The 14,255-nt window shown below is 36.2% G+C and overlaps 1 protein-coding gene across 6 annotated transcripts in view; it reads right to left on the bottom strand.

The window, feature by feature from the left end:
• FOCAD (focadhesin) overlaps nt 1-14,255 on the bottom strand; it is a 318,797-nt gene that overhangs the window by 71,852 nt on the left and 232,690 nt on the right. For all 6 annotated transcript variants that reach the window (XR_012424668.1, XM_065530469.2, XM_065530470.2 and 3 more), the window contains 3 exons: nt 10,965-11,053; nt 6,974-7,018; nt 2,449-2,557 (listed from right to left, as the gene is read on the bottom strand). Coding sequence is in view for 5 of the 6 variants with exons in the window: in XM_065530469.2 (XP_065386541.1) it covers nt 2,449-2,557; nt 6,974-7,018; nt 10,965-11,053 (243 nt within the window). In the remaining variant the exon portion in view is untranslated. The remainder of the gene's footprint in view (nt 1-2,448; nt 2,558-6,973; nt 7,019-10,964; nt 11,054-14,255) is intronic.

Genomic DNA, 14,255 nt, shown 5'->3' on the forward strand with positions numbered 1-14,255 from the left:
TTAAACAATAAAGTGCTATCATCAAAAAGTAAACTTCATCTGCTTGGACTATGAGCATGCACGTATGAGGTGTACAGGTAGTTGACAAATATACATTTTACCCTCACCTGTGCCCCAAAAGAAATAAGATTTACCTTTTATGAACAAGTTAGCAGAAGAGGATAGATGCTGCAAAACATAACTATCCAAGAGCTCTTCAGAGCTCTCCTGCGTTGAGTGAATCATAGTGAAGATAATATGGAGGTTAAAAGGACAGATGTGCAAAAAACACAATTCAAAAATTCTCATTTCTATGACTTCTTATGTGACAAAGGAGGCAATAAACAGCCCACAAAATTCTGATCAACATCTCTAGCATTTCTGGTGACTATTAACATTTAGTTGTCATTTCAAGCATCTTGACAACATTCACCTAACTCACTGAAAGATTAGGTAGAAAACATGAATCATCTTCAGTTTGACAAAGAAGAGGAAAGAGAACACAAAACCAAAACAACAAAACCCCACTCATTAAAAATAAAACTTGGTTATTAAAGTCACTCATGACCATGGATGTCAAAAGCATTCATTAACTCACATGGTAACTGGAATTATTGTAATTCCTTGAATCAAACAAGGCTGTCACATCTTCAAATCTTTTGTTGGTGGTCATATGCAGGTTTGAATAATGTTTGAAAGTTTCAACCTTAATTAAATAATGAGGTCTTGAATTTGCATTGAGTAATAGCTAAAGGCAAGGTCATCATGAATAAAAGCAAAGCCCTATCTTTGGACTGTGTGGTTTCTCAATGTGTGTTGCAGTGTGTTGGTGTGGAGGAGAAAGTGAGAAAGGCTGGAACTCAAACTCTGAGCTAGACCCCTTTATTACTGGGGAAAATACTGTATAACTGGTAGTTTGACAAAAATAACACCAAAGTGAAGGGATCATAGAAAGGGGCATTGACTTTTTAGGTTGTAGATCTATGCAGCATGTTGCCTCTGTTAAAATATTCCATGGCTCTCTGAAAGACATGAAACATTTCCTCTCTATAAAATTTCCATCTTTCTTATCAGTAAGATTCTAAGTTTAAAATTAAATTTTCATAGGGTAATTAACTAATATCATTCATGCAATAATCCCTTGGCTTCTTTCCCTTCCCTACATGTAATATATATCCATGGCTTTTGCCACACAGCACCATTTCTCTGTTTACTGGTAGTAGCATCCTTTACAGAGTTCCGTCTTCCCCCCTATTTGAAGGCTAAATGCTCAATCAAGCTGGCTGTCCTACACTATCCAAGGGGTAGGCCTAGGACCCAAGGGACTCTGAATTTTAAGTAAGTGATACAAGGACAATAAATGACTGAAGTTGTTCTCGCCCACTGGAGGTGGTCTGCTTAGATGTTTCGTTAGTACCTGTTGCCTGGACTCCCCAACTTGCCTTGGTTCTTGTTTTTCCCAAAACTCAGTTTTTAAGCTTTGCCTTCAATTCCATGGGCTTCTAGATTCCATATACTTCCTGTTCCTTTTTTGTTTAAATGAGTCATCAGAGTTGGTTGTTTTTAGTGTACCACCAAAAAAACCCACAACAAAAATAGAATACAGATAGCCCATAAGATACTCCTTGAGGACAGAGACAGACTGAATAGTTTTGAATGGTTATTATTAATGAGAGCTTAGTATCTACGAGCTGCTGTGCTTCACATATATTAATTCATTAATCCTTCCAATAATCCTATCTGGTGAGTATTGTTATCCCTCCACTTTACAGATGGGGAAATAGCTTCTGAAAGAGGAAATTGCTACAAATAGGCCACAGAGGTAGTAAGTGGAGGTAATAGGATCTAAATATAGGACTTTCCTATTCCAAAGCCTATATTTTTTAACAACTCAGTTATGTCGTCTCTGTATGATGATGGCTACCAGATAATGAGACTTAAAACAAGAATAAATTCATGCCTTTTTATTTAGACAGATATGAATTATCCAAGAAAGTACACTGGAAATGAACAGTGGCCAGCTCACCACATGTTTAATTAAGAAATAACTGCCTTGCAAAAATGAATAGGCACTTTGTCATTGACATCTACAATTAAAATGCAAAGTACATTTTTTTTCAGTCAATAAACACTGCTTATTTATCATTTTGACAGCATTGTTCACTTTCAGTAAGCCTAGTTAACCTTGTAAGATTAGTTACCACTGATGTAAATACAAAAAGATAACCCCTATGGCATAACATTGGCACCTTCAAATAGATATGACCACTTAACTGTGATGGAGAAAGGAAAACAGAAAAGCAGCAAAGTTAGGAAGATACTAAGGCTCACAGTAAAAAGGCCCATCAAGTACTATAACTTGGTGCCATAATCACAGAATCTAACCTTGTAAGCCCAGGGCCAGGCTACTTAAAGCCAGGCTTAAAAAGACATAACCAAAGCCCAATTGTTTAAATTACCCCAACTAACCTCCAGGAGCCCGTCAGAGTCTGAGGAGAGGCTGGCTTCATGTCTAGACACGACGACAGCAAGGCTGCTTAGAGCTAACAGCGCATTGCCTTTCACTACCGGACTCTCCCTGTTCAAAAGGAAAAAAAATTCAACAAAGAACTTTGGTATTAACCAGGAGAAGAGAAAGAGCTAATATAGGAGGGTAGATGAAGTCAAAAAGCAACTTGTATTCCTTCACAGAGTCTTGTAAATGCAGGTCTGCTTGTTCCCTGAGGCCAACAGTTTCCTTCCTTCCTTCTGAGTCTAGAGCTGATTCTGAATTCTTATCAATGTAGTATGGGTCATTATGCCTTTTTATAACTTAAAAATCCAAGCTTAGTAAGTTGTTTCTTCCTAAATTTTTATTTCATCATTTAACATTACATTTCCTAGGCTCTCTTCTGTGTCATTTTTGGCCTATTTAAAATTATTGATTTGTTCTAAAAACATAACTAAGACAGTTATGTCAGTAAGCCCAGCCGAATAGAATGCTCTTTGGCTTTTCTGAAGCACTGGTACGTTGAACTGGCTTCTAGCAAACCACTTCAGACTGCACACCTTAAAATTTGACACATGGCAGCTTTTCTCACTCATTATTATCCTCTCCTTCTTTCTCTTAATATGGCAAAGCTATCAACCTGAAAGTCAGTTTGAAATATAATTTGGAGACCCCACATAAAATACAAAGGAAAAAGCACTGTTTTTAGACTATTTGGTCTGAAACTTGCCTTTTTATATCATCTAAATGGTAACCTTCTAATATTAGCAATAAACTCTTATGTTTGACTTCGGAATTTAACACAAAAACCTGAACCTTTTTAATATACTTACCACTTGAAAATGTACATTTAATATTATTCCATAATTCCAAGCTGATCCTATAAAGTCCCCTATAGGACATCAATGAGATGCTCTAGGTTTGCCAATTCTGTTATAACAGAACTCCAGCAATAAGAGCACCCATACCATCAGATTGTTCAGTTCTCAGTCCTATGATGTGGTTTCCCATGAATACAGACAATGTTCCCCAAAATTTGGACTTGAAACTTGAATCTGAATTCAGTGCATGATCCAAGAACCACTTCCTGCTTACCTCAGGGCAGGACTACAACAGATGTGAGGGATAAGGAAGATTTTCAACTCTGCTCCCTTAATGAGCCTAGTACCTCCAGTCCCAAGCCATAGTCTCAATTGAACACTGAGTCAGTGGGTATTAAATTGTTGGCGCACACATGTTTTCTTGCATTTCTGCTTCCATTTGGTAAGAATGGGACTCAGGACTTGCCATTAACAAATCCTTCCATCTACCTATCCGCCCATCCCTCCTTCCCCCTCTCAGTCCCACTTTAGAGTGGTTTAGCTCTGTGAAGGCTTGAAGTCTTGATCATTTTGTTCACCCCCCTCCACCTCAATTTATTCCTCTGTGAGGCCCGTCAAAAGTTAATAAGACATCAACATTTATAATGGGGAGGGTTGGAGGAGAAAATGGGAAGGAAGCCTTGAGGTCTAAGCAGATGGCTCCAAGTTGGGTTTTGCTAGAGTTCTGCAAAGAGAATTACTGAGCACTCATATAGCTAATAAGAAAACACAAGGAAACAAGGTGGGATTTGGTCACTCCTAGGTGCCCTAACCATAAAATCATTTAACAAAAACAAAATTAAATATTTTATTTCTAATAGTATCTCTTTCTTTTAACAGAATATCCTGAGACCTTTCCTACTGTAAAATGGTCATGAATCCCTAAAGCTGAGTTTTAAAAATAGTTTTAAATTCTGAGTGATCTGAGAATTAATTAGAGTCCCAGTTTTATTATCCTGCAGAAAACATGAGGTCACTAGAATCTGGGTATCAAATGTCATAAAACAAATACATTAGATAAGATAACATAAAAAGTTATTTTTAACCCCAAAATTCTGAAAGAGAAATTAGCCTCAGTTTTAAAACAGTACCAAAAACTATTTTATTTCAAATCCTTCACTAGTCTTGACATACCTGAGTATGTATTGTTCTTAAGTAATGGAGAAAAATTTATTTAAAACCACTGGTAATAAGATCTTTGGTTGCAGAATGAATGAATATTTGGACAATAATCTTTGAATTAAAAACCTAGTCCACTCTACACAGTGCAGCCCTAGGCCAAGTTACACATTTCACAAAGGTACCATGACTAACTTTTCGCATTCCCTTGATGCCTGCCACAATGACTTATGGATAGAAGGTACTCAATACATACTTAGTGAAATGAATTCAAGGAGGAGCTGGAGAGGTGGGAATCTATAACTGGTTCAGTAAAAACTCATCACCTTGTTGCTCAATAACTATCCCCTAACAGTCAAATGGCAGCAACTAATTTGCATAATAACATGTCAGCATCCATACGGTATTTATTTAGGCAACACCACTGACATTTTAATTAAATTGTCCTTTAAAACAAAATGATGTTATTAATCTAATTAAAAAGCACAAGGAAGGATGAGTTACACTGATGCTTTCTTACGGACAAAGTATTACATTACATATTAGTAAAGTGACTCAATACTTTAGGGATTTTTATCTTCAGGTTTAAATCTGTTTAATAAATAATAATGGAAATAAATTTACATCAATCATCAGGTTTTATATGTGTTCTGATTCTCCCTTACCCCATCCCTGAAGCTTTAAAAAGGTTATTAAATGAACAAACCAGGATCTTCCCATGATTGGTATTTTACTTTTTGCATTTAACTTCTAGCTCTGAACAAAACAAGCCCTATCCTGACCCAAATCAGCCTGTGGCAGCCGTAGCTAAGGATAGGGAAGCTAAGCTGGCAGTGGGCAGTAGTGAAGACCTCACAGGGTTGGAGGAAGCCAGTGGGAAGAAGACGACAGGGTGACAGAATGATTTTTTTCCCCTGCTCTATCACCAGTCTCTCAGCCTCCAGACCTAAAATATCTCTTATTCACTTGCTGCCATTCCTAGTATTGTCAAGATTGCTTTATTAAAATAAGGTCTATAAAATACTTTGTAAGTTTTGATGAGAAGGTAATGCCACGAGAATGTGAATTATTTTTACTCATGTGAACACACTTTCTTTAGGTACTAGTCACGAAGTGATGCTTTATGAATCTGAAGATCACAATCACCCTGGAATACAATTTTAGAATGGAAAATTGCAATAGCTACTAGACAGGGGAAATTATAATGTGCTTTAGGAGAAAGTTGGTAGTTTCTTCTGCATTCAAGCTTTTTGCTGCAAAGGTCAGAGCACTGCTTTTAATAGGATCTACGTAGACTACCTAAGAGAACAAACTATGACAGGTAAATGTCAAAGACAGCCTGCATTCTCATCCCAGCATCCCCTCCCCCTCTGATACGCAACTGTGCCCTCTCCCACTGTGTCTGCAATTCACCAAACTGGAAAAAAAAGACATAAATGAGTCTCTATCTAAGCTCTCTGTACTTTAGTTTTCATTTTATCAACAGGTATCTCCCAGTGCCTTCCATAGGACTGAGTCGGGGAGGATTATCACTTCTATTTCTCTTTATCCAGGAGACATGAGACTGAATAGTGATAATCTGCTGAGATCAGACTTCACAGTTAAGTGTCTGTTTAAGAAATTACTAATAGAAAAATAACCCTAAGGTAGATCATTTTTTGTTTTGTTTTTAAGGCAAAATCTATTTAGCTACAGAAGGTTTTGTGATATGAAAAGGATAAACTATACTACAATTAAAAATTTCTAGATGATATGGACTTTCAATACACATGAAATTCTCTAGGTCAAAGTATATCTATGTTAGCTGAAGGCGAAAAAGAAAGGAGTCAAACAGAAATGGCAGCAGTTAAAGGAGATGGTGGAAGGGAGGAGTGTAACTGGCATGTAACTTACTGCCAGGAACAATTAGTCAACTTATTAGTTAACAAAGGAACCTGAAGAGATTGTTCAAGCAAGTTCTGGGTATTCTTTAGTGAGAGCTGGCTTAAGGTAAATAAAAACCATCAAGGCAGTGACAATCAAGTAATTTTTGTTAAAACACCATAAGCACATGACTAAAACTGCTTTTTTAATGGGCCTTGGCATTAGTTTTTAGTATTTAAAAATTCAATTTTTAGATATGTTGAACCCAGTAACACCAATGGAACAAAAGGAAGTACTACCAACATAACTCATATTAGCAAGGATTTTTTTTTTTTATCCCCTTGAACTAAATTACAATCCTTTAAGTCTGCACCAAAGCACATGTCATCTGTTAGGTATATAGCAGGGGCTCAACTTCAGTGACTCCTGATGTAAAAGTTATATGTTAGTACCAATCCCTCTGTATTTTCACAAAAAGACATGTAGTAAGAATTCACCTACTATAAGAAAGGGTAACGATTAATTTTTTTGAAAAATAATTGAAGAGTACTTTAAAATCCTTAAAGTTATGACATGCCCTAAAAGGAGAAAATGTATGTACCATGTACCTGCCAGGAAAAAGTATTTATAAAAAATGTTTGATAAAAGACTAAATGGATCTTACTTTGCAGCTGCCTTGGTGATCTCATCAGTCAGCATGTCTCTAACCCTGCAATAAAGACGGAAAATAAATAAGAGTTTATGGTAGAACAAGAAATCATTCCTTTCTCTTTTTCATCAATTAATAAGAACATCCAGCAATGGCTCCAGATCTTAAAACTGTACTAGAATTTTAGTGTAAGGTGAAAGAACTGTAATAAGGGCTCTGCTTCAAAGACAGCTTTATTTTCCTGTTCATGAGGTCACTGAGTGGAGGCAAGGAGGAGGTGAATGTGTGACTGAGAGGGGATATACGACAGCACTGTAACAGTATTATCTCAGATGGAGTGGTGCGTATACAAGTGTCCGTTATATTAGTCTCTACAATGAACCGAATGTTTGCATACCCCACCAAATTCACATGTTGAAATCCTAATCCCCAATGTGGTGGCATTTTGAAGCCCAAATGGACTAAGACAGTCTCTCTTTTTCACCTGAGAGCTCACCAAAACATCAATTTACAATTTCCAAATTGTATATATGAAATAGTTGCTATGTGTTTATAGAAAATGCAATTTCAAACTTTTGTTATATAGTCACGGGAAAACCAAAAGAAAATAATTATACTTGTGGGTTAGAAAGAAGGTATGTACAATTCAAATATTTACAGAACCAAATTTTTTAATTCAATATAGAATTTTCAAGATAAAGTAAAAAATAACCACTTGCTGTCAAATTTACTTTTTTAAAAGGATTGTTTTCAATATAAACATTGAATTTTATAAATTTAAAGGTTTCATAAACATTATTAAAGTTATTGCATTTAAATACAAATTATATTGACATTCATAAATATTTACATTTGATATATAATAAAATCTTAGCTATTCAGCACTCTGAGAATGAGTCACTCTTAAGAGGCAAGTTATTCAGACAGGTGCAATACCTCCTATAGATCTCAATCTTTTATTTTTCAAAAGCATTTGACTGTAAATTTCTCTAAAATGTACTGTCTAGTTTCTGTGTTCCTAAATGGAATATAGTCCATTCAACGTAATATTTCATTGGTCAATGTGGGATATTTACAAATGATGACCTATGTATACTTACATTTAAGGTCAAACTTTCCACTTGTGCACTAAAGCTACTTCTCTACTCCCTCCTCTCTGCTGCATCACACATTTTTCCATCTCTACTTGTATTATTCCCCTTAGTATGTGAACCTACTGTAGTATCCACCCTCTAAAAGAAGAAAGAAGAACAAGCCCACCAGCTATTGCCCCATTTCTTAGTCTGTTATACATCAAAACTCCTGTAAAAGATTATCTATACTTGATGACCCTAGTTATCTCCTTCCATTCTCTCTAGATCCTGGCTTTTGTCTCAATAACTCTTACCAAAACAGCTCCCGTCATGATCACCAATTATTTTCAAGAGACTGAATCTAATGCTCAATTCTCGGTCCCTATCTTCTGCAGCGTAACAGCAGCATTTGACACAGTTGGTTATTCCTTTCTTAGAACACCTTCTTTCCTTCGCTTTTAAGATTTTACCCTCTTTTGTTTCTTTTTCTACATCACTGATAACTAATTTTCCATCTGCTTTATTGGTTCCCTCTTCATCTTCCCCACCTTTAAATATAGAACCAGGGCTCAATCTTTTGAAACCTTCTCTTTCTGTATTCACTCCCTAAGTGACCTTACCCAGCATCATGATTTTAAATGCCATCAATATGCTGATGTTCACTAAATTCACCTCTCTAGCCCTGAGCTCTCCCTGGAACTACAGACTAGTCAACAACCTGCTTGCTATCTCTAACTGGAGGCTGATGAGGCATCTCAGGCCTAAGTCCAAAATCTGATTCCTACTCTACGCAGACCTGCTTTTCTCTAGTCTTCCTTGTCTTAAATGGAAATGCCATACTTTTGTTTAGAGTTAAAATCTTGGGATATCTTTGATTGATCCCTTTCTTTCACATCCTTTATTTCAAGTATTAGCATTTATATCATATGGTATCTGCTTAAAATGATTCAAAATCAATGTACGTTTCCACAATAACATCCTAGTCTAAAACACTATTATCTCTTGCCTAAATTATTGCAACAGACTCCTAACCATGCCCTGCAGGGTGTATTTTCAACATAACAGCTAGAGTGGTCCTTTTAAATCATGAGTCAAATTCTATGATTAAGATCTGCCAATGTTTCTCCATCTCACTCACAAAGTCCTCTTTGTGCTGACAAAGACTCTCCACCCTGCAATCTCCCAAACTTCCCTACTCTTATGTCCACTATTTCCATCCTTGCTCTCTCTATGCCACACAGGCTTTGCCAGGTACACTCCCAGGGCCTGTGATGAATTCACTGTTTTCTCTTCCTAGAATGCTCTTCTGCATATCAGCTTGGCTCACTCCACCACTTCTTTCAGGTCTCATTCAAATGTCACATTATTAAAAAGACTCTGTTCGCCCCACAGAAAATGGTAGCGCCACCCCCCAACCTCACTCAAGCCTCATTCACTCTCTATTCCCTTTATCATACTTTATTTTTCTTCCACGAATCAACTTCTATCATATTCCATTTGTTTATTTGCTTATTATAGGTTTCCATCTACTCAAGTATAAGCTTTGGAAGGACAAAGAAGGGGCTTTATTCACTACTGTTCCTCTGTGCTTAGAACAGTGCCTGGCACATGACAGACACTCAATAAATACTTTTTGAAATAATAAATCAAGTGACGACTTTACTTAGATTTGGGATTGTGTTCCAATTAAGTGAGGATGATGAAGAGCTCACTTCAAGGTAGCTTATTAGTCACTACAGGTTTAACTAAATGTTTTTTTCTTTCTTTCTTTTTTTTTTTTTTTTTTTTTTTTAATAAAGACAGGGTTTTGCCATGTTGCCCAAGCTGGCCTTGAACTCCTGGGTTCAAATGATCCACCTGCCTTAGCCTTCCAAAATGCTGGGACTACAGGTGTAAACCACCACACCCAGCCTATATCATTCTTAAGAAACTTCTAGGGACCTGTCTCCTTTATACCCATATATACACAGCCCATGAGTTTTCACCAGCAATAGGTATCGATAGGTCTTTCTACATATTTTAAAGAACTTAGCAAATATACTACTTCACCAATTATCACTTTCAGATGATTAAATGAAAAATAGATGCAAAAGGTATGAGCAAATAGGATGCAAAACCCTCTAATCCTAAATCCAATATCATAATGTTTAAACTTCATTGCCTTTTTTTTTTTTTTACAAATCTAGAAAATACGGCTTAGAATACAATTAATCAAAAACACACACACAATTTCTGCTTTTCTACATCAGCCAATTGTCAGTAAATGAAAACCTATAATTAAATAACCATTGGACAGAGTTTCAGATTAAAGCAACCTGTGGTTGTAGGCAAAGCTATTTAGGCACTTTACTTACATTTAGGCTGGTGAAACACAAATCTGATAGAGTATTCTTCTCAACCCATGTAACAATTTAAGTTGCTTTTATGAGCCAGTACTAATATATTTCTAGATAATATAGTGGGAATTCCCTAGGAAATGTCTGCCAAAGAAATTAAAGCCATGACGTGGTAAAGTTGCTCCTAATAATTATGTCTTGGGGAAAATGGGAGCAGAAGAGGGGAAAAGTAATCCTTGACTACATGTGAGGTAGGAAAGCAATGAACAGAGTGGGAAAAACAGAATTTTTCATTCAAAAGCATATAAAATACCAGTTACAGGTGGAAAAGGGAAAAAGCAAACTGTTTCCACATTGTTTTAGAATGTGTGTGTGTGCACGTGTGTGTGTGTGTGCGTGTGTGTGTGTATGTATAATTTATAAATAAAGCTCTCCATCTTCTATCTAGGGAATACATCTATCAGCTCTTCTGTCATTTCCCCTTCAGGCTTATATAGAAGTTAAACCTACTAATCTTAAAGCCTTCAAAGTAGTTACCTTTCCCCTCATAGCTCACTTCCCATGACAAATAATGGGCAGCCGAACACGAACCCTTACCAGAGCCAGGCTGTGCTCTTTTTGTACTGCACCTCCTCAGGTTCTTCTTTTCCATGTTTTAACTGCAACTCCAGCTCTCCTAGTCTTCCCTGCAAAAATCACAGCATAAATCAGCATGCAAACTCGATGGCTGAAGTGATTTTAAAATTTCTTTGGAAAACACAGATATATCATTTCCCATTTGGCCTTAAGTGTTCAGGATAGGATATTAGATTATGAAAAAGAATGTGTGAGGAGAAATCATCACATCAATGCTCAGGTATTTCTACATTCACCAAAGAGGTAAAATCCTAGAGAAGTTGTATGTTTGGCAAATTTAGTGCAGAGAATTTCATTTTGGGATACTTACTGAATCAAATTTGAATTTCAGAGGCCCCATTTAAAAAATCTCCTACATGCTAGTGATCTGCCTTTGTTAGCAACTGATAATTTTAGCTAACACCAAAATATACCAAGATTGAGGGACATACACCAGTATTACAACAGAAACATAGAAAACAAGCTAGATAAAGCACGTAACACTTAAGATTCAGGTAAGATACAACATAATTTATTCTCCAACAGCTCCACATCACAATTCTATTTCTTGAGTGAACTTATAAAAATAGATACCATAATTCCCAAATTCTACCATGTGAAAAAAATATTGCTAACATTGTTCAAGTCCAAGGCCTTTAAATATGTATTATCTTTTCCATTTTTTTACTCAGAATTATTTTAATCAGATGCTTCCCCTTCTACTCCATCACCAATTACGTTATCTAAATGTGATTAAAATATTGATTTGTTGATGGGCCCTAACTTGGACAAGAATTCAGCAGTGTAATGCCCAACCATTAGCAGAAGTAGATGTGCCAGTTTACATCTCACAAGCAGTAAACAAGAGTTCTGGTTACTTCATATTCTCACCAGCAATCAGAACTGTCAGGCTTTTAATTTTTACCATTTTGGTGGATATGAAATGGTCTTCACTATGGTTTTAATGTTATTTCATTATTTACTAGTGAGATTGGGCATCTTTTCACATCTTACTTAACTATGAGGATTTTTCTATTCTGTCCATTTTTCTATTAGCTGTCTTTTTCTTATTGATTTTAGAGTTCTAAGATATAGTCTATAGAAGAAAAGTATATATCTCTCCATACTTAGAAAAGTGATACACATTGAAGAGTTAAGGACATAGGCTCAGAATGCCTTGGCCTAATGCCATTTACACTTACTGGCTGTGTAAACTCAGACAAGTTACTTCACTTCTCTAAGCTTCAGTTACCTCATTTGTAAAATGTGGCGAACAAATATCTCATGGTATTAAAGCATGACATTAAATAATATAAAAAAGTGCCTATTTAGCATAGTGCCTGATAACAAATAATAGCTACCGTTATTAGATTTGTTGTCAATAACCAAAGATCTCTACCCCCCTCTTATTTTCTTACAAAACCATCTTTCATGAATTTATCTAAATATTTCCTGAAATAATCCATATTTTTACCTGTATAATCTCATGGAGTAAGAGGTTCCCAAAAATCTAATATCCAGACTATAAAGTTATATGTCCTAGTACTTCTCACAGTTACTCACCCTGTGAGGTCAAAGACTATTTATCAATCTACGGAGTTTGCGTATTTAGCACAACTCCCAACTCACCATACCCTGGGGCTTGCCAGTTCAGGCACTCTGAGATGTAACGGACACTCTATTCACATCCTTCATAGTTTGTTTGCTTCAATCATATCCCATACTTTCAAAGATAGAATTCTGTCCCTTTCATTCTCCTGTTTGCTTCTTGGAAACTAGCAAGATATTAATATTGGTCTCCCAGGAGTCCAGGCAAAACAAAGTATAAAACAATTTTTATTGCCTGTCTCAGTTATGCTTCTTAAATTATGCCTCCTTACCCCTAAAACATTTCCTATAATGCTTTTCCAAAAAAGGCAAGGAACAAGAAATTAAAAGGTTAAAATTTGTTTAAAAATAAACAAAACACAAGAAAACTAGAATACATGCACCTTCTTAAGAAGGCCTACCATTTTAATCTTCCCTGAAGTCACAAACCAGCACAACCATTCTATTGTGACTAAGTCGTTTTCATGTTTTTTCTTTCTCTGAGTCTGTTCTTTTCCATCTCCTTTTCTGGAATGTCTCCCTCATTAATCCCTGCCAGCCAATCTATGTTGGGCTATTTACTCAGATTCATGTTGCCTTCCAATTCTTGATGTACTGGTAATAGAGAGATCCAGCAGCATTCATCTCAGTTATCTCTGCTTTTCTGACTAACATTTTTGAGAAAAACTTATTGGGAGCAAAATGGCTACAGTGATCACCTGAATTGAGGATTTTTGGATTGCCTGTAGATTCCAATGATTAATCTAGCTATCCCCTCTGATTTTTAATCTTTAGCCTATACCATAAGAACTTGTTGATTATAGTAAGTAATTTCACCTAGCTTCCTATACATTTAAAACAAAACAAACATACACACACAAAAAAGGAAAAAAAGTATAAGCTGTCATAGAGTAACTTATTAGAAGCTGCAGTTCCTGATCTGGGCTCTGATTTCAGATTATTTGGCAACTAGACGGCCAATTCAGGAAAAAACGCCTACAGTTAATTTGCTTTCATACCTCTCTCCTGTTTGAGATCATATTTACAATTCCAAAGAGCCCTTTTCACAAAGGCTGGAGACCTTAACCTCCACAGCATCCCAGAAGGGTAACAAGATAAAGACTGTAGAGGGCTCCTAACCAAAATGGCCTCTGTACTGTCAGTCAGCTTTTATCTGCATTTTTCATCTTAATGGGAAGAAATCTAAATACCTCTCCATGTCAACCACTTTGATATGCTTATAGTTAAAAACCCCAGGTTCCTACGGAAAAATTAGGTAAGGCTTGAAGCAGACATCTAAGCAGAAGCTACAAGTAGTGTTCAGATCTCAGACTTACATCCTAATTAGCCTCCAGGAAGTAATGGAGAATGCACCTTTTAGTGGGTTTCCTAGGCTTAACTGAATAAAACATCGCTCCTCGAAATGATCCTCTAGTTTAATGCTAAAAAATATGTCTAGCACCAGATGGAAGTAACTGTAATTCCTGTACAGAAAAAGTGTCTTCTAGGACAGAAATTCTTGATATAGACAAGGAGTCTGGCAGTTGCTCCAATTATTCCAAGATACCATAAACTCTATTTAAGTGTGTGGACTCATTTAAAAAACTTGTTTAAGCGTAAATGCATCAGTGTACTTTCAAGTAATAGTGATAGCCTAAAACACACTGCTGTACTTTTAAATAATAC

This window comes from Macaca fascicularis, chromosome 15 (assembly GCF_037993035.2).
Source record: "Macaca fascicularis isolate 582-1 chromosome 15, T2T-MFA8v1.1".
Classification (NCBI taxonomy): Eukaryota; Metazoa; Chordata; class Mammalia; order Primates; family Cercopithecidae; genus Macaca; species Macaca fascicularis.